The following is a 24,028-nucleotide window of genomic DNA, read 5'->3' as shown; positions in this document are numbered from 1 at the left end:
ATTTATTCTGTTTTTTTCAGGAATTCCCTGATAATTCCCTGATTTCCCAGGGTTGCTGGACATCTGCTGCAACCCCACATTCCTAAATGCGAGTCCCTGATAACTCGGGGGTAACTGATCACTTTTCCTTAACACTCTCCACCTGCAGATTCCAGCTGTGGACATCTGGGGCCTCCACCCCTTAATGAAAGCAGCAAGGAGGCTGTGTGGAAGGCAGCTCATTTTATTGCAATTCAACGCCCGTCAGATGGACCGGCCCTGGACACTCTTTATTCACGGGGCAAGCAAGCAAATGGGGCCAGCCCGGACCCCTGCCCTTGGCTTTCTCTGCCACGGGATGGGGAGAGGTCAATCACCCAGACGCCCTCGGAGTGTCCAATCTAGGCGCCGTCACATGTCCATGAACAGCCATCGGGCTGAGAGAGAGAGTCCTTTGCAGCCCGTCAGGCAGTGGGAGGGAGGTTTTTCCAGCTGCGGCCAACATCTGCCAGAGGTGCTTCCAAGGGGCAGGGGGTTCCAGCCCCTCTTGCCAGGCAGGACAAGGGCACAAGACTCACAAAAAGAGGCAAGAGGGCACCAGAGAGTGGCACGGGCTTGGACCTGCTGGCCACCTGCCCATCGGCCCTTTGGGGTCTCTGAGACGGGGAGGAGGAGGAGGGGGCTCCACTTCTGCCACCACCTCTGGCACGAGTCACGTCAGCGCTCTGGCAGGACCGCAGCAGCGTCCACAGACGTCCATCCAGGCAAGGCGGGCGAGGGGCAGCAGGAAGAGCTCACTCCTTCAGCTGGACGGAGAGCTTCAGCTGCACCTCGCAGAGGAAAGCGTTCATCAAGTCGTAGCCGGCCTCCGTGGCGATCCTGCTGATCACCTGCCCATGCTGGCCAATCAGCATCTTCTGCAGGACGGGCAGAGAAGAGCCTTCAGGACAGCCAGAGCTCGCCCCCCCGCCCCTCCCTCCCTCTATTCGCCCCCCCCCCAACCCACCTCCCTCATTCATTCATTCATGGGATTTATCTGCCACCCAACTCCAGCTGGACTCTGGGCAGCTTACAATAATGACATTCTTCCTGTCTCCTCCCTTCCTTCCTTCTGATGATTCTATTGGGACTACAGTGATATAAATAGAGTAGGAAGTGATGATTTCATTGGGTTTACAGTGAGATAAATAGAAGGGGGTATGGTGATTTTTTACTGGGTCTACAGGGAAACAGACTAGGGCATGGTGATTCCACTGGGTTTACAGTGATATGAAATAGATGAGGGTATGAGGATTTTGTTGGGCTTTTTGTACCACAAAATCGACTAGGATGTGATTATTACCATGGGTTCATAAGGGATATATGAAAGGAAAGGAAAAAGGTATCTTTTTCTTTTCATTTTTTTTCTTTTTCTCCCTTTTTTCTTTCACTTCTTTAGTTTGCCTACCAAAAGGAACTTTCATTAGTTCGGCTTATTGGGACATAGATGATAAATTATTCAGACTTTCCCCCCTCAAATTGATGCAATCTTGATCCTGGTAACAGTTAGATAAAATTTAGGGTTTAGTTGATATTAATTAGTTGATATACAGTGAACCCTCGATTATCGCGAGGGTTCCGTTCCAGGACCCCACGCGATGATCGATTTTTAGCGAAGTAGCGGTGCGGAGGTGAAAACACCATCTGCGCGTGCGCAGATGGTGTTTTTGCTTCCACTGCCGCCCGCCCTTCGCCCGCCCACCCCGTTGCTCGCGCCTGGGGTGCGCGCGCGCTTGGGGACACCCCAGCTCCGCTTCCCAGCTGGGAGGCGGAGGTGGGGTGTCCCCAGGCGCGCGCGCTTTCCCCAGCAATGCGCGCACGCGTGGGGACACCCCAGCTCCGCTTCCCAGCTGGGAGGCAGAGGTGGGGTGTCCCCAAGCGCGCGCGCTTTCCCCAGCAACGCGCGCGCGGTGGGGACACCCTAGCTCCGCTTCCCAGCTGGGAGGCGGAGGTGGGGTGTCCCCAGGCGCGCGCGCTTTCCCCAGCAACGCGCGCGCGGTGGGGACACCCTAGCTCCGCTTCCCAGCTGGGAGGCGAAGGTGGGGTGTCCCCAGGCGCGCGCGCTTTCCCCAGCAACGCGCACGCGCGTGGGGACACCCTAGCTCCGCTTCCCAGCTGGGAGGCGAAGGTGGGGTGTCCCCAGGCGCGCGCGCTTTCCCCAGCAACGCGCGCGCGCGTGGGGACACCCTAGCTCCGCTTCCCAGCTGGGAGGCAGAGGTGGGGTGTCCCCAAGCACGCGCGCTTTCCCCAGCAACACGCGCGCGTTGGGGACACCCTAGCTCCGCTTCCCAGCTGGGAGGCGGAGGTGGGGTGTCCCCAAGCGCGCGCGCTTTCCCCAGCAACGCGCGCGCGGTGGGGACACCCTAGCTCCGCTTCCCAGCTGGGAGGCGGAGGTGGGGTGTCCCCAGGCTTGCGCGCCGCCCGCCCGCCCACGCTGTTGCCGGCTCTGCTTCCCAGCTGGGAAGCGGAGCTGGGGTTTCCGCGCGCGTGCCGCCCGCCAGCCCACGCCGTTGCTCGCGCCGCCGCTGGGGTCTTACCGGGGCAAAAGGGGGAAGACCCAGGGAAGCCTCTGCCCGGCGGGGAAGCTCCACCATCTACGCATGCGTGGAAGGGCACGCATGCGCAGATGGTGGAGTTTACTTCCGGGTTGAAAACTAGCGATATAGCCCTTTCGCGATGCTCAAGGACGCGAAACTCGAGGGATCACTGTATTTGCTTTCTTTTTGTTTCTTTTTTTTTGGTGAAGGGCAACTATTATAAAAGTGGGGTTAAGAAATATACATGAAAATGTTATTAAGGATAAATGGAGAAGATTGAACCATGGCTTAAATGTATTAGACTTGATTAGAAAAGAAGCAGCCAAAAGAGTGTATTAGCTAATAGCTTTTTAAATGCAAATAAGAAATTTGAGTAATTATTTTTTATCCAGATGCCAAATGTAAAGGAGGCAGCACCTGATGGATTATGAATACCGAATTTAAAAAGAGGAATTAGTGTAATGTCATTTAGGATTGATGGAGTGAAAAAATTAAAAATTCTTTGTCAAAAAAACTCAGGAAAAAGCAAATCACTGCATTGAAATGCATCCTCACCCCCCACAAGAGGAGAGCCCCCCTTCCAGACCCAAACACTCACCAGGTATCTCTCCTTCGGGACCTCCAAATGCTGTACAATCTGGAGCTCCCCAGCTGGACCCTCTTCCCACAGGGCTGTTGTCTGGAAGAGAGAAGGCCCCCCCCGGGAGGTCAGCCATGAGCCTGTTGGCTGAGGGGGGGGGGGGGGGCAAAGCAGGGGCCGGGGAGCTGCTGCAGGCGCCAGACCTCACCTGGGTCACCATATAGGGCACTTCGTCGGGCAGGTGTTCCAGGAGCTTCGCCCGGATGAGGTTAGCGCAGATCTCTTGCGGAGACTGGCTGGTCAGGACCTCGCTGTGGAACAACCAGGGGACCCGGCTGAGCTTGCTTGAGGAGGTATTTCTGTGGGCACAAAGGACCCTGGCGGTTAGGACTCTGTCCGTAACTGTTGGGTGGGCAATAAACAGGGGTCCCTCTACTTGCGAACTTCATTCGTTCCGTGACCAGGTTCTTAAGTAGAAAAGTTTGTAAGTGGAAGCAATTTTTCCCATAGGAATCAATGTAAAAGCAAATAATGCATGCAAACCCATCAGGAAAGAAATAAAAGCTTGGAATTTGGGTGGGAGGAAGAAGAGGAGGAGGACAGGCCCTGCCAAAGGAAGAAGGTGAGGTGAATCAAAAAAATCCAAAGCTTTAAGGCTTAAAAAAAAGAGGGGGGAGGCTGCCTTCCATACATTGCGCCAGAGAGAGAAGCCCAGGCGGGCGAGAGGGGGCAACCTCCCACTCCTTTGACCGAAAGGCGGCTGCTGCTGCTGCTCCCTGCTTCCTCTTCCTTATTTATTTTATTTATTTATTTATTTATTAGATTTGTATGCCGTCCTTCTCCGAAGGCTTCCTTCCCATGCTGAAGGGCTCCCCTCTCCTCTCACTCACTCGCTTAGTAGCCGGCACCTTTCCTTCACTGTGGTGACTCCTCGGTTTGGCTGAAGCCGAGTTGATCCGGCCGGGGCGAAGCGCCCCCTTTTGCCATTCCGCGTCCAGACGCTCCGGGAAGCAACCTTGCGCCGGCTGTGGGAGGCAGTGTGAGGGAGTCACCACAGCGAAGTGGTTTATTCCCTCTCCAAGCGCCCAGAGAAAGGAAAACACTCCGTTCGCTCTGGGTTCCCAAAGCCTCCTCAAGCCCCACTGAAAGGCTCCTTTGACAGGCCAGAAAAGCCCAAGGTGGCCAGGATTAAGTAGAAAATGGTTCTTAAGAAGAGGCAAAAAACCTCTTGAACACCCGGTTCTTATCTAGAAAAGTTCTTAAGTAGAGGCCTTCTTAGGTAGAGGCACCACTATATTGGCTACAGATGTTGCAGACTGTCACACGAGGAGTTAAGAGTTTTATTCATGAATTCCCTGATCATTCCCTGATTTCCAGGTTCACCCTGTATATTGTATGGAGAATTGTTGACTGATTGGACTGTGCATGCATGGATTGTTTGACTACGATATTAGCTAAATTAAATACTATTCTGTACACTTTAATGTGTATCTGGACCATTATTCATATCTACTGACACTCTGCTGGAGATCTGCTAGAATTCCATGTTTCCTCTGCCTATGTGTATGCTTGATAACTCAGGGGTCATTCTGCACACTCCTTAACAGTGTTCCAACATTGGAGTTTTTAAAGACTGGATCACCACTGCTCTGAAACGGTCTAGGGCAGTGATGGCAAATCTATGGCATGGGGGCCACAGGTGGCACATGGAGCCATATCTGCCAGCACGCGAGCTGTTGCCTTAGCTCAGTTCCAACGTGCATGTGTGTGCTGGTCAGCTGATTTTTCACTTGCGCAGAGGCTCTGGGAGGATGGAGGGGGGCATTCTTACCCTACCCTGGCCTTTGGAGCCTGGGGAGGGTGAAACACGAGACAACTGGGCCCACCAGGAGTTGGGAAACAGGCCGCTTCTGGCCCGCAGAGGGCCTCCAGGGGGGTGGGGGATGCTGTTTTCGCCCTCCCCAGGCATTGAATTATGGCTGTGGACACTCACACAAACGCAATAGCGCATGCCCACGCTTTTTCAGCACCCAAGGAAAAAAAGGTTCGCCATCACTGGTGTGGGGCCAATCCGAGTCCTTGGAGAGGGGCGGCATACAAATCTAAATAATAATAATAATTATTATTATTATTATTATTATTATTAATTATTATTATTATTATTATAGTGCTTCTTGCCTCAGCCAGGGGTCCAACTAGAAGACCTCCCAGGTCCCTTCCAACTGTGTTATTTTGTCTTGTCTCTTCCCTCCCCTCCCCCTCTGAAGAGGCTTCCTGGATGATAAGTGAAAGCTCTTCAAGAAAGACAACAGTGCCCCATTGCCTTTTGGAAAAACATCATTGGGGCAAAGACATTCCCAACCCCTTCCCCGTGGCCATCTGGGGCTGAAGGGCTGAGCCCCTGGGCAGTGGCCACTCACGTGCCTTCAGAGTGTCCACCTCCCCTTCCTCCAACGCAGTCAGCATGAAGATCTCCCGGAAGCCAGGCCAGCCGTTCTGCTCCTTGTACCACTTCGGGGCCTCCTTCTCCTTTGCAGGAGCCCCCGCGGGCTCCGCAGGGACGCCCTTGGGGGGCCTGTAGAGAGACCTGGTCCCCAGCTTCTTCCCTCCAAAGGTGCCTTCCGTCAGCTCGACCACCAGCTCCAAGAGAAGGCCCTTCTGCTTCACCAGGTCCACCTGGGAGGGAAATCAAGTCAGCTGCTTCTCAGAGAATTGAGCAAGACACAGAAAGACAGAAAACAGACATTCCAAAAAGGCCCTTTGAGTCTTTGTTTTGTATTTATTATTTTTAATTGACCTTTTTTTAAATTACATGAATGCGAGTATGTATTGAAGGATTGTTTTTTATTTTAGCTTCTATTTATTTCTTTTATTCTTTTAAAAAAAATATTTTTACTTTTTTTCTCCACTACATAAAACATATGTACTATACCTTAACAACATATATACAGAATCTTCAATGTATAAGAATATGCCAATAGATTTTCTTGATATAAAAATTTCTAAATCTTAATTATTCAATCTATCCAAAAATAAGAGAGGCTATATCAATTCTAATAATAATCAAATTCTTAATTTTTCAACTTCATTTCAAACCTATTTTCCATTTAATTCTAAACACGTGTTACATATTTAACTAATGTGTTTTCTCGTTCTGTCATCCAGGTTTCTCAATTCTATTCGTCATTTCTTTTATCTTTTTCTTTTTACATTAAATTTTCGTTTAAATATCTATTTTAACCATTTTTATTTTCAACCCAATTGTAAAATGTCTTCCAAATTTGATAACTTTCTTCTATTCATTTATCTTACAGCTCCTTCACATCAAATTTCCATCAAACAAAACAGGGATGAAAATACAAAAACCCAGACCATAAAATTGAAACTCTTTAATGGGCAGGTTACAAACGTGCATCTAAGCTGCAAATGTAATTTTTTTATTTTGTTACAATTTACTTCTTCTTCATTACTGGTGGTCCTCAACTTATGGCCCTAGAAACATAGAAGTCTGACGGCAGAAAAAGACCTCATGGTCCATCTAGTCTGCCCTTATACTATTTTCTGTATTTTATCTTAGGATGGATCTATGTTTATCCCAGGTATGTTTACATTCAGTGACTGTGGATTTATCTACCACGTCTGCTAGAAGTTTGTTCCAAGCATCTACTACTCTTTCAGTAAAATAATATTTCCTCACGTTGCTTTTGATCTTCCCCCAACTAACTTCAGATTGTGTCCCATTGTTCTTGTGTTCACTTTCCTCATTTAACCCTTTAACATATTTAAATGTTTCGATCCTGTCCCCCCTTTTCCTTCTGTCCTCCAGACTATGCAGATTGAGTTCATGAAGTCTTTCCTGATACGTTTTATGCTTCAGACCTTCCACCATTCTTGTAGCCTGTCTTTGGATCCGTTCAATTTTGTCAATATCTTTTTGTAGGTGAGGTCTCCAGAACTGAACACAGTATTATTCCAAATGTGGTCTCACCAGCATTCTATATAGTGGGATCATAATCTCCCTCTTCCTGCTTGTTATACCTCTAGCTATGCAGCCAAGCATCCTACTTGCTTTCCCTACCGCCTGACTGCATTGTTCATGGCTGTAGACATCAGCCAAACAACTCTGACCCTGTGGGACCAAATGCCTCCAAAGATCCATGCCCTCCCCACTTTGTCAGCCTTCCGCATAGCTCTAAAGGCCTGGTTCTTCCAGCAGGCCTGGGGCTGTTGACTGAGATTTACTACCTAGTGTTTACTATGTCTGAAAATGTTGGCAGTGGACAGCATGAAGCCAAATAAATTAAGGCGTCACTTAAACACATTACACCCAATCACGCTGATATTCCGCTTGAGTTTTTTCAGCGAAAACGTGCTGGATATTGCAAACAATTGGCCTGAGAGTTGGGGGAGTGCAAAATGTTTACTTCTTCCTGAGGGTGGGGGGCGCAACAGGAAATAATTGAGAAGCCCTGTTATAAGGAAGCGAACTCACCTTGTTCAAGACAAGGAGGCTGGGAACCTGCGGAAACTGCTTCAGGCAGCGAAGTACCTGTGGGTGAAGCTGGTGCCGGGTGTGGCGATCGGAAACGTCCACGAGGACCAGGACTTAAGAGAAGGGAGGAAAGAAACGGACTCTGGGTCAAACCATCCTGCCTGTGGAAGCGCAAAGTGAAATCCAGAGGGATTCGTGGCACAAGCACGTGGCAGCCCTGCCACCTTTACGAAACCAGGGCACGGACACCCGGTGAAGGCAGGCCAAGTCTCACCTAAATCTGCATCCTTCAAGCTGTTGAATGGGTCAGACAGCATGGTCTTTTCCAGGTTGTGTCTGAAATGGAAGACAGGCAACGTGTCCGTCATAGAGGCAATACTTATCACACACACACAAACACACACTCTCACACTGCGAAGAGCAGAGGTATCTGTTAGTACATGGCACATACTATTATTTGGGATTGCCATGTCTGTTAAACTCAGGGACCGCCTTCTGCTGCACGAATCCCAGCGACCAGTTAGGTCCCACAGGGTGGATGTTCTCCGGGTCCCATCAACTAAACAATGTCGTTTGGCGGGGCCCAGGGGAAGAGCCTTCTCTGTGGCGGTCCCAGCCCTCTGGAACCAACTCCCTCCAGAGATTAGAATTGCCCCCACCCTCCTTGCCTTTCGTAAGCTACTTAAAACCCACCTCTGCCGTCAGGCATGGGGGAATTGAGATCCTCTTTCCCCCTAGGCCTTTACAATTTATGCATGGTATGTATGTATGTATGTTTGGTTTTATATTAATGGGTTTTTAATCGTTTTTAGTATTAGATTACTATTGTACACTGTTAGCCGCTCCGAGTCTCCGGAGAGGGGCGGCATATATATATGCTGCCCCTCTCCGGAGACTTACTTACATACATACATACATACATACATACATACATACATACATACATAAATAAATAGCCTATTGTAGTTTATTACATTTACAGTTGTAATATCACTTTAAGGACTTTGGCTGGTTAGCCACAAGAGGGCGCCAGTACTCTCTCCTGTCGATGATGCTGGATTGCTCATTCACCTTTTGCCTTTACCTTGAGGGGGGAGTGTATTTTGCTTAGTGCTTGCTATGTGCGGTTTGTAGATTATTTCTGCTTTATGTATATATGTAAATAATACTTATTCAAGATACTAAGTCTGTGTCGTTACTGGCTGTATCACACACACACACTCTTCCTTAGTCTCTGCTCAGCGTATGCTCAGCGTAGGTCGAAGGTTTTGTAGCCTAGCTGCACCGAGACAGACCAACAGTGTCCACCCATGGCAACGTAAGACTTGCAGACTTCCACGGGTGGGGAATTCTGGGAGTGGGAATCCACCCGTCTTAAAGCCTTTGATTCTGGGAATTAAAGCCCGCCCCTCTTAAAGCCTGGAGTCTGGGAGCTGGAAGTCCACCAGCCATCACTGAACAGAAGTGTCCAAGGTTGGAGGCTCCTGGTCTAGATTCCTTCCTACCTTTTGCCTTTGGCAGCGGTGGTGAGGCCAGGGGTGTCCAAGATAATCTAGGGAGAGAGCAGGAATTTAAACAGGTTCAAATCAGGGCAGCATTTTCCTCACAGTTTCAATGTGCAAAAACAGGAAACTAACTTTTAAAATAACAATCTATGCAGGATGCCTTGAGCCATCCACACTGACCAGCCTTCAGGAGACAGGGACAGGAGAGAAAAAAGGGGGAAGGATCCACAATGTGATCCTTTAGAGTAGGGGCCTTCAACATTGCCAACTTTTATGACTTGTGGACCAACTTCCAGAATTCCTCAGCCAGTAAAGCCTGCTGAGGGATTCTGGGAGTTGAAGTCCACATTTCTTAAAGTCGCCAAGGTTGGAGACCCCTGCTGCCTCCCTTGATGATCCACACAGTTGGAAGCTGTTATAAGCAGTCCTCAACTTAAGACAGTCGCTTAAATTACAGGTAGTCCTTGATTTAAACCCATTCATAGTGACCATTTGAAGTTACAGTGACATTGAAATAGTGACTTATGTCAGTTTTTCAGAGTTATGACTCATGCAACATGCCCGTAGTCATGGCTTTTCTTTCAATACTGAAAGAAAAATAGTTCAACTTCATAGTTAGGAATTAATTAATTAATTGATTGATTGATTAATTAATTAATTCATTTATTTATTTATTACATTTGTATGCCGCCCCTCTCCGTAGACTCGGGGCGGCTAACAACAGTAAAAAGACAATATGAACAAATCTAATATTAAAAGTAATGTTAAAAAAAACCACAATTTAAGAAACCAATCATACATACAGACATACCATGCATAACTTTTATAAGCCTAGGGGGAAGGGAATATCTCAGTTCCCCCATGCCTGACGACAGAGGTGGGTTTCAGGGAGATTATGGAATGCAAGGAGGGTGGGGGCAACTCTGATATTTGGGGAGAGTTGGTTCCAGAGGGTCGGGGCCGCCGCAGAGAAGGCTCTACTCACCAATTGGGTATCCTCGGCTGTGATGACACCTTGAGCATTGCATCTTGTTGTGTGCACCTTCCTGGAGACCGGTAGGATCTGCCAAAAAATAAATAAAAATCCAACTCAGAACCTATATTCTAAGGCCTGAAGAGTGGCATTTATGCTCCAGTGCTCAATTTACAACCAGAAATGGAAGCAGAATTTCCGTCATTAAGCAAGGTGGGTTAAATGGGTTGCATGCAATTTCACCACCATTCTTGAGCCAGGGTTGTTAAATGAATCACACCCTCACTAAACAAATCAGACTTTTCCAACTGTTTTGATTTGTCAGAAGTTGGCTGGAGAAGTCATCAGTGGAGATGCGTAACAGTTGTTCAGTGAGAGGAAGGGTTGTCAATCACTTGGACCGTTCTGTCCTATGGCTACTAAACGAGTGTTTACGTACTGACAATTCAAGCCCGGTGCCTTTACCTTCCGTCCAAGCAGCTGGTTCGACAGGGTGGACTTGCCAGCATTGGGAGCCCCAATAATGGCCATTTTCAAGACTTTGGGATTCTCTGGCTGATCTGGGCAGTGGGACATCAAGGATTTATGATCACCTGCAGGAACAACGAAGAGGTCCAGTGGGTCATCACGAGGGATTCCAACAAAGTAGGTACAGTGATCCCTTGATTTTCGCGGGTTCAAACTTCGTGAAATGGCTATACCACGGTTTTTCAAAAATATTAATTAAAAAATACTCCGCGGTTTTTTTCCCTATACCACGGTTTTTCCCACCCGATGACGTCATACGTCATCACCAAGAGTCACTTCTCTCTTTCTTTCTCTCTCTTTCCTGTCATTCTCTGCTTCAATCATTTTCTCTTTTCTTTTTTTCTCCCCTTTTTTCTATCATTTCTCTCTCTCTCTCTACCTTCCACTCTCCCCCCCTCTTTCTCTCTCCCTCTCTCTCTCTCTCCCTCTTATCTCGCTCTGTCTGTTTGTTGCTCTCTCTCTGTGAGAATGCCTGCCCCGCCTCTCCTGCAGCCCCCTCGCTGACAGCTGGGATGAAAGCGCTCTCAGCTAAGGGACTGCGAGTGGGGCGGGCATTCTCAAAGCGCTCAGAGCGGCCGAATGAGGAGGACGAGAAGCCGTAGCCGCCAGCGCTGCTGCAGGAGGACCCGTGCCCCAAGAAAGCCGGTGAGAGGGGCGGATCGGGGGATAGCGGTGAGGAGGCCGGAGGTGATGGAGGGGCGGGGGCGGCCGACATTCAAAACAATCTTTGCTGGCCTCCGCACTTTCGTCGCTTCCCGCCCCCAACTTCAAGCCCGGCTCCTTGCACTGCCTTGGGAAAGGGTGTGCAGGGGTAGTTTTTGGCTGTCTATAGTCAAAAATGGTGTTTTTACTTCCGCATCATGGAAATTCGACTTTCAGGTGCAGTCTGGGAACGCAACCCCCGCGAAAATCGAGGGATCACTGTATTTCCATGCTCTAAATATGCATTTCTACTGCACCCTCACCCCCACGGAATGCACAGGGAGGATGTCTTCATTTACTCAGACCCTACTTTCATTACAGTTACAAATATATCAAGGCAGCAAGCATATTCAACACAACGTCCTCCTCTTATTTTCCCCACAATAACCCCTCCGTGATGTGGGTTGGGTTAAGAGAGGGGGAACTGGCCCAAATTCACCCATTTGGCTTTCATTCATAAGGCAGGACAAGAATTCTCTGTCTCCTGGTTTGTAATCTGGTGCCTTCACCACTAGACTGCCTGTTTATTTACTTACTCAATTTCCTAAGTGACCTAGATGACTCTGGGTGGTTTACAACATAATTTTATAACTCTGTGTGTGTGTCTGTGTGTTCTGAATGTCAGCCCTTGAAGCCATGCTGTGCATCAGAATTACAGGTAGCCCGCGATAGATGGAGGCCAATAATTTCTGTTGCTCCAGTTGCTAGGTGAATCCCTGCAGTCGATAGCACAGGAACACAACTGTTAAGTGAATCCGGCTTTGCTTGTCTAAGAAGGGATCACGTCATCCTGGGATGCTGTGACTATCATAACTGTCAGAATAGATCAAAAGGAGTTGGCCTTCGAATTCCTTTGTCCCGTCGACTAAGCAATGCAGGTTGGCAGGACTGTGGGGGAGGGCCTTCTCTGTGGCTGCCCTGGTTCTGTCGAACCAACTTCCCCCCAATGTCCATACTGCTCCCACCCTACTGTCCTTCCAAAAGGCTGTGAAGACCTGGCTTTGCCGGCAGGACTGGAGACCGTGAATGTCACATTTTATCACGGCCAAATTATAACTGATTCTGTATGCATGTGTGTTTGTTTGGATAGTTCATTGGTACCACTGTATTTTGTTTTCCCGTATGAATCCCAGTGGTTGGGCAGGTCCCGCAGTCGGCCTTCTCCAGGTCCCATCAACTAGACAATGTCACTTGGTGGGACCTAGGGGGAGAACCTTCTCTGTGGGAGCCCCGGCCCTCTGGAATCAGCTCCCCCCTGGAGATTCATGTTTATTTATTTATTTATTGATTGATTTATTTATTTATGTTGCCCCCACTATCCTCGCCTTCCGTAAGAGTCTAAAGACTCATTTATGTCACCAAGCTTGGGGTCATTAGATTCTACCCCCTGACCAATGAATGTATAGTGGGCTAATTTGAATGGTCATGTGTGTAGGGTAATAGGCTTTTTAGTTTTTAAAATGTAATTTTTAATGTAATTTTAATTAATTATATCTTGATGTATAAATGAGCCGAGGTGGTGCAGTGGGTAGAGTGTAGAACTGCAGGCCATTAAAGTTGACTGCTAGATCTGCAGGTTCAAATCTCACCCCCCCGGCTCCAGGTTGACTCAGCCTTCCATCCTTCCGAGGTGGGTCAAATGAGGACCCGGATTGTGGGGGCAATAGGCTGGCTCTGTTCAAAAGTGCTCTTGCTCACATGTTTTAAGCCGCCCTGAGTCTAAGGAGGACGGCATTAAAAAAAAATTGAATAAATAAATAATGCTGTTTTTATATGCTGTAGTGTAAGCCTTCAGAGAGGGGTGGCATATAAATTTAATTACTACTACTATTATTACTATTACAGCTACTACTGCTGCTGCTACTACTACTACTACTACTACTAATAATAATAATTACTGTTGTAAGATGCCCTGAGTCCCTTTAGGATTGGGCAGCATAGAAGTCAAATTAATTAAATTAAATAACTGAGTGGGTTGCCCAGCATATGAATGTAAATCACCTGACCGCAGGATGGCCACCACAGTGGTAAGTGTGAAACGTGGTTCCTGAGTCATTTTTGCTGTTGTTAGAAACAGGACGTGGTAACGTCGAATGGGCACTAACCGAAGGGTTGTAAGTCGAGGACTACCTGTAATCTTTTTTTTAAAAGGGGGGTGTGTTTCTTGGGCTTTTGAAGGTCCACTAGACGGTTGTAAGTCGAGGACTGCCTCTTTCCGAGCCCGGGACCCCCCCCCCCCCCCCATCGCCAGGATGGAGGCCTACCGTCAAAGGCGCAGGCGGCCGGGGCGGGCGCACCCCCAAGAGACGGATCCAGTTCTCCCGGGGCGATCCCGGCCAGGTAATCCAGGGCGGAGGGGCGGCTCTGCGGGGCAGCCGGGGAGGTCCAGAGAGGCTCCACATGGTCGGTCCCCAGAGGGTCAGGACGGCTGCAGGCTCGGCCCGCCTCCTGCCTCTCGGCACCTAGTAGCCGCGAGTTCTGCAAACTCAATGCGCGGGTCGAGGCCGGTTCCAGACGAGAGGAGGCGGCCGGGAGAAGCCGGGCTCGACGCGCGGCCAGGCCCAAGGCCCTGCAGCCCAGCACCGCCACCGTCGCCATGGTGATCCACCACCTCACGAAGCCGCCATCTTGGCTCTCGCAGCGCGGAAGGCCTTATGGGAGGAGGAAGGAACCGACCACAGAGACGAACGCCGGGTAGAGCGACGACGGGAGCCGCGCAGAGGCGTCGTAGGCGGGGCCTCTGAAGAGGCGTGGCGCCGGCGCCGCTTTCTTCTTTTGTGCGCTTCCATCTTGACAGGCCGGTCCCGAGCATGCGCAGAACGCCTGCTTGAGTTAGGAGCGTGCGTGTGGAGGTGAGGGAGACGACCGTGTCACGTGATAGGAAAGAAGGTCTTAGACAAACGTTCTTCTGAGCGCACGCAGAGTGCACGCGAGACCGGCTTCATCCCCGTGGCCCCATTCTTTACATTCTCCCTGCAGCAACCCTGATGAAAAGCAATTTTTATTGAATTTAAGATCAACATAAATCACACAATATACAAATACAAAATATCCATACATACAAGAGCATAGAAACATAGAAACATAGAAGTTTGACGGCAGAAAAAGACCCCATGGTCCATCTAGTCTGCCCTTATACTATTTTCTGTATTTTATCTTAGGATGGATATATGTTTATCCCAGGCATGTTTAAATTAAGTTCCTGTGGATTTATCTACTACGTCTGCTGGAAGTTTGTTCCAAGGATCTACTACTCTTTCAGTAAAATAATATTTTCTCATGTTGCTTTTGATCTTTCCCCCAACTAACCTCAGATTGTGTCCCCTTGTTCTTGTGTTCACTTTCCTATTAAAAGCACTTCCCTCCTGGACCTTATTTAACCCTTTAATATATTTAAATGTTTCGATCATGTCCCCCCTTTTCCTTCTGTCCTCCAGACTATACAGATTGAGTTCATTAAGTCTTTCCTGATACGTTTTATGCTTAAGACCTTCCACCATTCTTGTAGCCCGTCTTTGGACCCGTTCAATTTTGTCAATATCTTTTTGTAGGTGAGGTCTCCAGAACTGAACACAGTATTCCAAATGTGGTCTCACCAGCATTCTATATAGCGGGATCATAATCTCCCTCTTCCTGCTTGTTATACCTCTAGCTATGCAGCCAAGCATCCTACTTGCTTTCCCTACTGCCTGACTGCACTGTTCACCCATTTTGAGACTGTCAGAAATCACTACGCCTAAATATTTGCTAACACAGAACTGCCAATACAATAGTCAGATTGAGGATTCCTTTTCCCCAAGTGCATTATTTTACATTTGGAAACATTAAACTGCAGTTTCCATTGCTTTGACCATTTATCTAGTAAAGCTAAATCATTTACCATATTGCCGACGCCTCCAGGAATATCAACCCTATTGCACACTTTAGAGTCATCGGCAAATAGGCAAACCTTCCCTACCAGACCTTCCCCTATGTCACTCACAAACATATTAAAAAGAATAGGACCCAGAACAGACCCTTGTGGCACACCGCTTGTAACCTGACTCTGCTCAGAATACTCGCCATTCACAACAACCCTCTGGTGTCTATGCTTCAGCCAGCTGCAAATCCATTGAACTATCCAGGGATTAAGTCCAATCTTCACTAATTTATCTATCAGCTCTTTATGTGGAACCGTATCAAAGGCTTTGCTGAAGTCCAGGTAGGCAATATCCACGGCACCACCTTCATCCAACACCTTTGTGACATAGTCAAAGAAATCAATGAGATTAGTCTGACATGATTTGCCTTCAGTAAAGCCATGCTGATTTGGGTCCAATAATTTATTGTTTTTTAGGTGCTGATTTATCCTCTTTTTCAGTAGAGTCTCCATCATTTTAACGACAACTGATGTCAAGCTAACTGGCCTGTAGTTACCAGCTTCTTCTCTACTGCCCTTCTTGTGGATAGGCACAACACTTGCCATTCTCCAATCCTCAGGAACATCTCCTGTTAACAAGGATTGGTTAAACAAATCAGTCAGGGGGGTAGCAATGACAGATCTGAGTTCTTTAAGAACTCTGGGGTGGATGCCATCTGGACCCATTGCCTTATTTATCTTTAATCGTTCAAGTTCTTCTAAGACATTGGCTTCTAAGATCACTGGAGCTGAATCCGTACAGTTGGAAGCAATGCTATATCCCTCTATAGTATTATTTTGTAAGGTGTCTTTTGAGAAAACTGAACAGAAGTAGCTATTGAAATGGTCAGCGATCTCCTTATTCCCATTAATGCATGTATTTTTCCCGGTACTAAGCTTCGTGATGCCGCAGTTTTTCTTCTTCTTATCACTAATATATCTGAAGAAGGTTTTATCTCCCTTCTTTAGAGATTTGGCAATTTCTTCCTCTTTTGAGGCTTTAGCAGCATATATTATCTGTTTCGCCTCCTTCTGTCTCATTTTATACACCTCCCTATCAGCTATACTTCCAGACTCTTTATACCTCCTATAGGCAGCCTTTTTTTCATTGACTATAGTCCTTACATCATTGCTAAACCATAGCGGTTTCTTCTTCCTTTTACCTTTAGTTATTTGTCTTACATACAGTCCAGTGGCTTTTAAGATGGCCTTTTTAAATACAGTCCACTGGGTGCTCGCTCCTGCCATTTTATCCCTCCCCTTTAATTCATTATCTAAATATTCCCCCATTGCATTAAAATTTGTTTTTCTGAAATCCAATACTTTGGTTGCATTATAGGATTGCTCACAATGAGTTTTTACATCAAACCACAAACATAGATGGTCACTGCAACCTAAATTTTCTCCCACCTTGACATCTGAAACCCAATTCCCATTCGTAAAAACTAAATCTAGAATATTCTCCCCTCTAGTTGGTGTCTTAACCAGCTGTGCCAGAGCTGCTCCTGTAAAGGCCTCTACTATATTCTTACTTTTGCATGTAAGGGCACTGGGGATATTCCAGTCAACATCAGGCATGTTGAAATCACCCATAACCACAATATCTCCCTTTACTGCCATTTGGGTAATTTCATCCACCATCTTGTTGTCATATTCCTCGGATTGCCCTGGAGGCCTATAGATCACCCCAATTCTAATGACAGAACCGTCTTTATTTTGCATGCAAATCCAGAGGGTCTCTAGATCTTGACATGTATTTTGAATTAGTGTTGTTTTTAGAGTTTCTTTAACATAAATGGCTACTCCACCTCCCCTTCTCTCTATTCTATCCTTCCTATACAGTGTATATCCTGGTATGGATATTTCCCATTCATTAGAATCCTTAAACCATGTCTCAGTTATGGCAACCAGGTCCAAATTATCTCTAGATATTATGGCCATTAATTCACAGAGCTTGTTGCTCAAGCTTCGAGCATTCGTGCACATTACACGAAGAACATTATTTTCATTATTAGCAACATGTATTAAAAAAAGAAAAAAGTTTATATATGTGTAAGTCTGTTTTAATGTTCTTAACTTTAATTTTCCTCCTATCCTTATTAGCTTTCATCACCCATCGTGTCCTATATAATATTATTTATTGTATTAATGTTGTGTGTGTGTGTGTTCCAACCGTTTATACGTTTTATAGACTTCTGTGTCCTCTTTATCCTGTAATTGCATTGTCATTTTGCCCATCTCTGCATCGCTCTAATAGTTTAGTTATTTTCACAGGGTTTGTAGGGATAAAGAAAATAGGTCGTCTTCATTTGATTCCCTTCGTTAGGAGTGTTCCAGGGGCTTGCGTAATAATAATAATAATAATAATAATAATAATAATAATAATAATAATAATAATAATAGATTTGTATGCTGACCCTCTCCAAAGATTCTGGGCGGCTCACAACATAGTAGTAGCCTTGATTGCTCTCCAGTTCCTCTGAGCACTGATGTGCCTATCGTCCCCTGTCCAATTGTCTTTCCTTATCTCATATATCATATATAATCTCTCCTTATCTATTTATATATATACCTGTATATATATTATATATATATATCATATATATTCTCTCCGTATCTCTTATATCATATATATTCTCTTCTTTTTTACTTTCTATCTTTATATATATTACTTAAGGTCTATTCTCTTCCATATGTATTGTATATTGGACAAAGAATAAATAATAATAATAATAATAATAATAATAATAATAATAATAATAATAATAATAAATAATAAATAAAAGTGCCTTTTTGAATTCTACCCTGTTTGATCTCCACAGGTTCAAGGGCTTGAGCACTCTCTGGAGCCTCCCCCTCCGCCTCTGTCCTCTTGTTAGAAACAGCACTAGTATGCATACAGAACTACCCGAGACAGTGACTTGCAAAGCAGCAGAGAATTTATATTCAGGGATTTATTTGCAAAGACAGGTGCTCCAAAGGTGGACCCAGGAGGAAGCCTCCCTCTGCTTTTTACTCCGCTGCACAGGGCAGCATCCTATGGAAAACACCTCCCTGGCTCATGCTTCCTCTCTACCCTTCAACCCTGTCCGGTGTTTTGCTAGCATGGGCTTCAGTGTTAATTTTCCTACTTGCTGGGCTTGTGGTTTCAGCTGGCATTCATGCTGACTCCTTGTGGTTTCCCACAGTTGACTTTTAGCTGTTAGCTCCGGGCAAAGTGCCAAAAACAGCTTATAGTGGTTCCATTTAACATTTCAAGCATCTTGGGGTTTTTTTTTAGAATATAATATAATAGAGATAGAAACATAGAAGATTGACGGCTGAAAAAGACCTCCTGTTCCATCTAGTCTGCCCTTGTACTATTACTGGGTGAGATCATCCAGAGACATGGGGTGAGGTATCATCAGTACGCAGATGATACCCAGCTGTACATCTCCACCCCATGTCCAGTCAGTGAAGCAGTGGAAGTGATGTGCCGGTGTCTGGAGGCTGTTGGGGCCTGGATGGGTGTCAACAGTCTCAAACTCAACCCGGATAAGACAGAGTGGCTGTGGGCTTTGCCTCCCAGGGACAATTCCATCTGTCCGTCCATTACCCTGGGGGGGGCAATTATTGCCCCCCTCAGAGAGGGTCCGCAACTTGGGCGTCCTCCTCGATCCACAGCTCACATTGGAACATGATCTTTCAGCTGTGGCGAGGGGGGGGGGTTGCCCAGGTTTGTCTGGTGCACCAGTTGCGGCCCTATTTGGACTGGGAGTCACTGCTCACAATCACTCATGCCCTCATCACCTCGAGGCTCGACTACTGCAACGCTCTCTACATGGGACTACCTTTGAAGAGTGTTCGGAAACTTCAGAAACTACTTTTTCCTGTATTTTATCTTAGGATGGATCTATGTTTATCTCAGGCACGTTTCAATTCAGTTCCTGTGGATTGACCAACCATGTCTGCTGGAAGTTTGTTCCAAGCATTTACTCTTCTTTCAGTCAAATAGTATTTTCTCATGTGACTTCTGATCTTTCCCCCAACTGACCTCAGATTGGGCCCCTTTGTTCTTGTGTTCACTTTCCTATTAAAAACACTTCCCTCCTGAACCTTATTTAACCCTTTAATATATTTAAATGTTTCGATCATGTCCCCCCTTTCCCTTCTGTCCTCCAGACTCTGCAGATGGAGTTCATGAAGTCTTTCCTGATACGTTTGATGCTTAAGACCTTCCACCATTCTTGTAGCCCATTTTAAGTGGACCCTAGTCCTCAGAGAGGGGCAGTATGTAAATCCAATTAAAATAAAATAAACTCCAAGAGACCCTCCGTGGACTGACCATTTCCCACACCCCATAAGGAATAAGAGGCAGCAGAGTCGAGAGGAAGTTGGAGCCAGGTTTTATTTCTGCACAGGATGATGGGCTAGGGTGTTCTTCTGAGGCCAGGTGGCATCTTCTCGCTTTCGGGGTGCTGCAAGGAGATTATCTGGCAGGGCAGAAGAACCCTTACCATTACTAAACTCAGTAATGGTAACGGTTTCGCTGACACGCCATGAGTGGTCGGCCTTCCGAGGTCTTCGCAGGGCAGTCGCGTTGCAGGTCTGAGCGCAGCCCCTTCCCCTCGTCTGCACCCCCAAATTCTTGGGGTCACCTCCCCCCCATGCATGCAATAGCTGCCCCCCTTGATAATAGTGAGCCTGGTATACATCACTCCAAAATGCTTAACTTTTGGGACAGCAGGGGGCGGGACTAGAGGACCTCACGGGTCCCTTCCAACTCTTTGTTATTCTGCTATGCTGCTATTCCATTAACTAATCAAGGAAAAAAGCAACCTGAATTTCCTGACGGTGAGAACGATTAACCAGTGGAACTGCTTGCCACCGGAAAATTGTGGCTGCTCCACCACTGAAGGTTTTAAAGAAGAGGTTTGTCTCAAATGGTACAGGATTTCCTGCCTGAGCAGGGGGTTGGACTAGAAGACCTCCAAGGTCCCTTTCAACTCTGTTATTCCGTTGGCAAGATGGATGGCGTATCATCTCCTTAGAACTAAGGAGAAAATTCCTGACAGTTAGAACAATTAACCAGCGGAACAGCTTGCCTCCGGAAGTTGTAAATCCTCCAACACCGGAAGTTTTTAAGAAGATGTTGGATAACCATTTGTAGGATTTCCTGCCTAAGCAGGGGGTTGGACTAGAAGACCTCCAAGGTCCCTTCTAACATCTCTGTTGTTATTATTCTGATTCTTATTCAAGGGTTCGTACATAGCTGCCCATTCCTGCCTTAGGACAGACTCAGGAATCCTCAATTCAAATCCTGACATTTTCAATTGATGGCAAACATCCCCCCTGCAGGCAAAGCAGCTAATATGGGGAGGGGGGAATTAAAGGCAGGAAATCCCACTCCCCAGCCTTCTAGTCCATATTAAGGAGGAAGGCTCCCTGCTTTATACTTGTCCTTTTCTCCCTCTTTTCTGCCAAGGTGAAGAAGACGCTTCTTGAGTGGAAATCTTGACGGCATGGATGCGGGAGCCCCAGATAGTACATCATCTATACTGTAGTGTCTGATTCCAACTTACAGTATATGATGATATCCGAGCTGGAACCTCAGCAAGTCTTTTTCTCTCTCTCTCTTCGGAAAGCCTGCAGCTGGGGAACTGCGAGAGGGAGAAGAAGAAGAAATAAAGAAAACGGAAAAATTAGGGAGATAAAACTAGTTTCCTGCCTAAATAGGGGGCTGGATTAGAAGACCTCCAAGGTCCCTTCCAACTCTGTTGTTGCTGTTGTTGTTATAATAATAATAATAATAATAATTATTATTATTATTATTATTGTTATTATTATTATTATTATTATTTATTAGATTTGTATGCCGCCCCTCTCCAAAAGCTCGGGGCAGCTCACAACAACAACAAATACAGTAACGATGATACAAATCCAATGAATAAAAAGTAGAATTAAAACCCCTTAATATTAAAAACTTGTTGTTGTTGTTGTTGTTGTTCTTCTTCTTCTTCTCCTTCTCCTTCTCATTCTCCTTCTCATTATTAAATGCGCAGTGGGGTGCTGGCTGGACCCTCCAAAAGAGTGGGGGTATCCCAGCTGTGCTCAGGTTATGCTTTTTTGCACAAGTAGATCAATAAAGAGTTGGGACCCAGACACTTTCAGGGCTCTTCACGCCAATCTACAAATTCCAAACTGAACTGAACAGAGTTAAACGCAACTAAAACTCGTCTAATCGAACTGAAAGTGAAGTGAAGTGAACTAAACCCGGACTAAACCTAAACCAAACTGAACTACACTTGAAGCAAACCCAACCTTAACCTAAAACGGCAATAAACTTAAAAATTAAAATTAAAGTGGAAATTAAACTAAACGTGTCAGGAAACTAAGCCATGAGAGTATGTATCATTTTCTTACGCGTCATCAAATATCCTTTTATACTGCTTTTTATTCTTATTCTGATTGCAATCTATATTTTTATATTGTCTTATTATTGTAAGCCGCCCAGAGTCCATTTGGAATTGGATGGCATATAAATATTATAAGTAAATAAGTAAGTAAGTAAGTAAATAAATAAATAAATAAATAACTCCTCCACCTTTACTGTTGTGAGCCGCCCCAAGTCTTCGGAGAGGGGCGGCATAAAAATCTAATAAATAATAATAAATTAATAAATTAAATTAAATTAAATTAATAAATTAATAAATAGCAAAAACCCAACCAAACAAATAACATTAAACTGAACTGAACTGAACTCCACTCATCGTAATTCTCTGGGCAGGAAAACAAAACCACTCCACTTATTGATTGACATAATTACAAAATTGATTGACGGGACGATTGCTCTCCGCCTAAAGGGGCCGCTGTCTTTTGCTCTCTCTCAAAGTCTTTCATCCTTTGCAACGGGATGAGGCTTCCCAGATCTTTGGAAGACAGGCTGGATTGAAATGCAACCAAAATACATTTTCCCTCCTCTTTCCACCCTTCAAAGAAACAGAAATAAAACTTGACAAGCAGCCATCGCATCCTTTCTTTCGTGCTTTGGGTCCTGGAGCAAAGTATCGCAATTTAGGAAATGGCTCATGGATAGAGACTGTAAATATTCTCAGACATCCTCATTAAAGCATCGTGTTCGAGAAATGTTTTACATCTCCCTGAGATGGTCAGGAGGATAAATCGTATGATGAATGGTTGCAGGAACTGGGCCTGGCTAGTTTAATGAAAAGAAGGACCAAGGGAGACAGGATAGCAACCTTCCAGTATCTCAGGGGTGGCCCCAAAGAAGAAGGAGTCAAGCAATTCCCCAAAGAAGTCCTCGGGTGGAATGGGTGGAAACTAAACAAGGAGAGAAGCAACCTGGAACTAAGGAGAAACTTTGCAACAGCGAGAACAATTAACCAGTGGAACTGCTTGCCACCAGAACTTGTGGGTGCCCATCACAGGAGGTTTCCAGAAGAGATTGGAGGTTTTGTCCGAAATTTATTCATTTATTTTTTTAATTTGTCCGTCTGTCTGTCTTAAACACATAAAAAGAAAACAATACAATATAGTAACCTAACTACAATTAATTTAAAACTATAACAAAATGCTTACGGTTCCCTCTTCCCGGGGGAATGGACTAGAATAGAAGGCTTCCGAGGTCCCTTCCAATTCTTTGATTCTATAACACCATAACCGGGGTGGAAGGGACCTTAGAGGTCCTGCAGTCCAACCCTCTTCTTCTCAAGCAGGAGGCCCTGCACCGTTTCAGACAAGGGCTTCTCCAATCTCTTCTTAAACTGCTCCCGTGCTGGAGCCCCCACAAGGTCTGAGGCAAGATCTCGGGCAGCGGGTTGGACTAGATGACCTCAAGGGCCCCTTCCAGCCTTAGGGTTGAATGATTCTACGCCCAGGAGATGGAGCTGCACCTACACACCCGCTTCCAAGGTTATTGTTCCCCCAGGTGCTTCCTGGCACCGGGCTCAGCGCAGAGGGCAGTGCCAGGGGGAAAATGTGGGAGACCCCCCCTGGATCTGCCCCCCTTTCCCAGACGGGCACTTACCCTCTCGTGCGTCCAGCGCTTCCCAGCATCGAGTGGGGGCTTCGGGAGGAGGCCCATTTATAGCCCCCGCAGGCGAGGCAGCCTATCTCATCAGCCCTCCTGCTTGGCCCCTCTCCAACCCCCCCTCCTCCCTCCAGACAGCCAGGAATTGCAAGCGCTCCGAGAGACACCCAGGTGGGGCTGAGATAAGGAGCTCTGGGCCAAGTGGGGCTCCCCACCCCTTCTCTTTCAGGGTGGGGTGGCTTCACATTGTCCCCACCCCGAGCTCAGTAGTTTTCTCTTTGGGGATCCCCCCCACCTGCCAGACCTTTTAGGGTGCAAATTTATTTGTTTGTTTGTTTGTTTGTTTGTTTGTTTGTTTGTTACTTCTGTGCCACTTAATCCTGAAGGACTCATGGTGGATGATAATGATGATGATGATGATGATTATTATTATTATTATTATTAAGAGTTGGAAGGGACCTTAGAGGTCATCTAGTCAACCCCCCTGCTCAAGCACGAGTCCCTACACCATTTCGGACAAATGGCCGTCCAATCTCCCCTTGAAAGTCCCAAGTGTCGGAGCACTTACAACCTCCGCAGGCAACTTCTGTTCCACTGGTTGATGGTTCTCACCGTCAGACAGTTCCTCCTTATTTCCAGGTAGATTGGTCAGTTCCATCCATTATTCCTTGTCTGGCCTTCAGCCGCTTTGGAAAACAGCCTGACCCCCTTCCTCCTCTCTGGGGCAGCCCCTCAAATATTGGAAGACTGCTGTCATGTCCCCCCT

At 46.5% G+C, this 24,028-nt stretch overlaps 1 protein-coding gene across 1 annotated transcript; it reads right to left on the bottom strand.

Moving 5' to 3' along the window:
* Positions 1-207: 207 nt before the first annotated feature.
* ERAL1 (Era like 12S mitochondrial rRNA chaperone 1) lies at positions 208-23,289 on the bottom strand. Its single transcript, XM_070735485.1, is given in 13 exon segments — positions 208-896; positions 3,154-3,234; positions 3,344-3,463; positions 3,465-3,494; positions 5,560-5,811; positions 7,628-7,740; positions 7,902-7,963; positions 9,133-9,179; positions 10,118-10,195; positions 10,571-10,698; positions 13,600-14,319; positions 20,795-20,872; positions 23,260-23,289. Coding segments are annotated over 11 exon segments (1,368 nt in total). The 5' UTR covers positions 13,934-14,319; positions 20,795-20,872; positions 23,260-23,289; the 3' UTR covers positions 208-773.
* Between the last annotated feature and the right edge of the window lie 739 nt (positions 23,290-24,028).

The sequence above is a fragment of the Erythrolamprus reginae genome, chromosome 1 (genome assembly GCF_031021105.1).
Source record: "Erythrolamprus reginae isolate rEryReg1 chromosome 1, rEryReg1.hap1, whole genome shotgun sequence".
Lineage (NCBI taxonomy): Eukaryota > Metazoa > Chordata > Lepidosauria > Squamata > Dipsadidae > Erythrolamprus > Erythrolamprus reginae.
The sequence above is the reverse complement of the archived record's forward strand: the minus strand, read 5'-3'. Positions and strand labels throughout refer to the sequence as shown.